The 965-nt window shown below is 48.7% G+C and overlaps 1 protein-coding gene across 1 annotated transcript; it reads right to left on the bottom strand.

Annotated features, from left to right (window-relative positions):
* Positions 1–5: 5 nt before the first annotated feature.
* Positions 6–952, bottom strand: LOC111649571 (protein NLRC3-like; the record flags this gene model as incomplete). The annotated part of the gene is made up of 1 exon (XM_023399326.2): positions 6–952. A coding segment is annotated over exon 1 (885 nt), but the record flags the coding sequence as incomplete, so codon positions are not given.
* Positions 953–965: the final 13 nt, after the last annotated feature.

Consider the following 965-nt stretch of genomic DNA (forward strand, 5'->3'; position numbering starts at 1 on the left):
TCCAGGTGTCCGTTCGGACTCTCCAATGCCTTGTCGATAGCAAACGCGTGGACTTTTGTTATAGATGATCTGCTGAAAATCATTCTCACCTGTTCGCCACACGTTTGCCCCAGCTCAGACAAAACGTTCTTGTTTCTGTTAAGGAGCGCCATCTCCACATAGAGAGCTGCCAAAAACTCCTGAACACTTAGATGGATGAAGCTGAACATCTTGTCTGCATCATTCCTCCTCCCACGTTCCTCTTTAAATATCTGTGTGAACATTCCTGAGCACACCGACGCTCCGCTCACATCAACGCCGCTCTCTATCAGGTCCTTCTCGTAGAAGATCAAGTTGCCCTTTTCCAGCTCATAGAAAGCGAGTTTTGCCAATGAATTAATGTACTGAATGCACTTTTTTTGGTCATATCTCTGTTTTGTCTGATGAATCTGAAACCCCAGGAACTCTGCATACATCTCAGTCAGGGTCTTGGGCAGCTCTCCTTCCTCTCTGGTTTCCAACACCTCCTCCAGAACTGTAGCAGTGATCCAGCAGAAGACGGGGATGTGGCACATGATGTGGAGGCTTCGTGATGTCTTGATGTGGGAGATGATCCTGCTGGCCTGCTCCTCATCTCTGAACCTCTTCCTGAAGTACTCCTCCTTCTGTGGGTCAGTGAACCCTCTGACCTCTGTCACCACGTCAATGAAGTCAGAGTGGATCTGATTGGCTGCTGCAGGTCGTGTGGTTATCCAGAGGCGAGCGGAGGGAAGCAGATTCCTCTTGATGAGGTTTGTCAGCAGCACGTCCACTGAAGTCGACGCGGTAACATCAAAGTCTGGGTTCTGGTTTTTACTGGTGGAGCAGTCCAGTTCTAGGCGGCTCTCGTCCAAACCATCCAAAACAAACATGAGTTTGAATTTACTCTTGTCGTAGTTGGTGTTTCCCGACGACTGCAGAGTTGTGAAGATGTGATTAAGAGCTTC

This window comes from Seriola lalandi, unplaced genomic scaffold (genome assembly GCF_002814215.2).
Source record: "Seriola lalandi dorsalis isolate HSWRI2012SDOR001 ecotype SW California unplaced genomic scaffold, Sedor1 jcf7180002051232, whole genome shotgun sequence".
Lineage (NCBI taxonomy): Eukaryota > Metazoa > Chordata > Actinopteri > Carangiformes > Carangidae > Seriola > Seriola lalandi.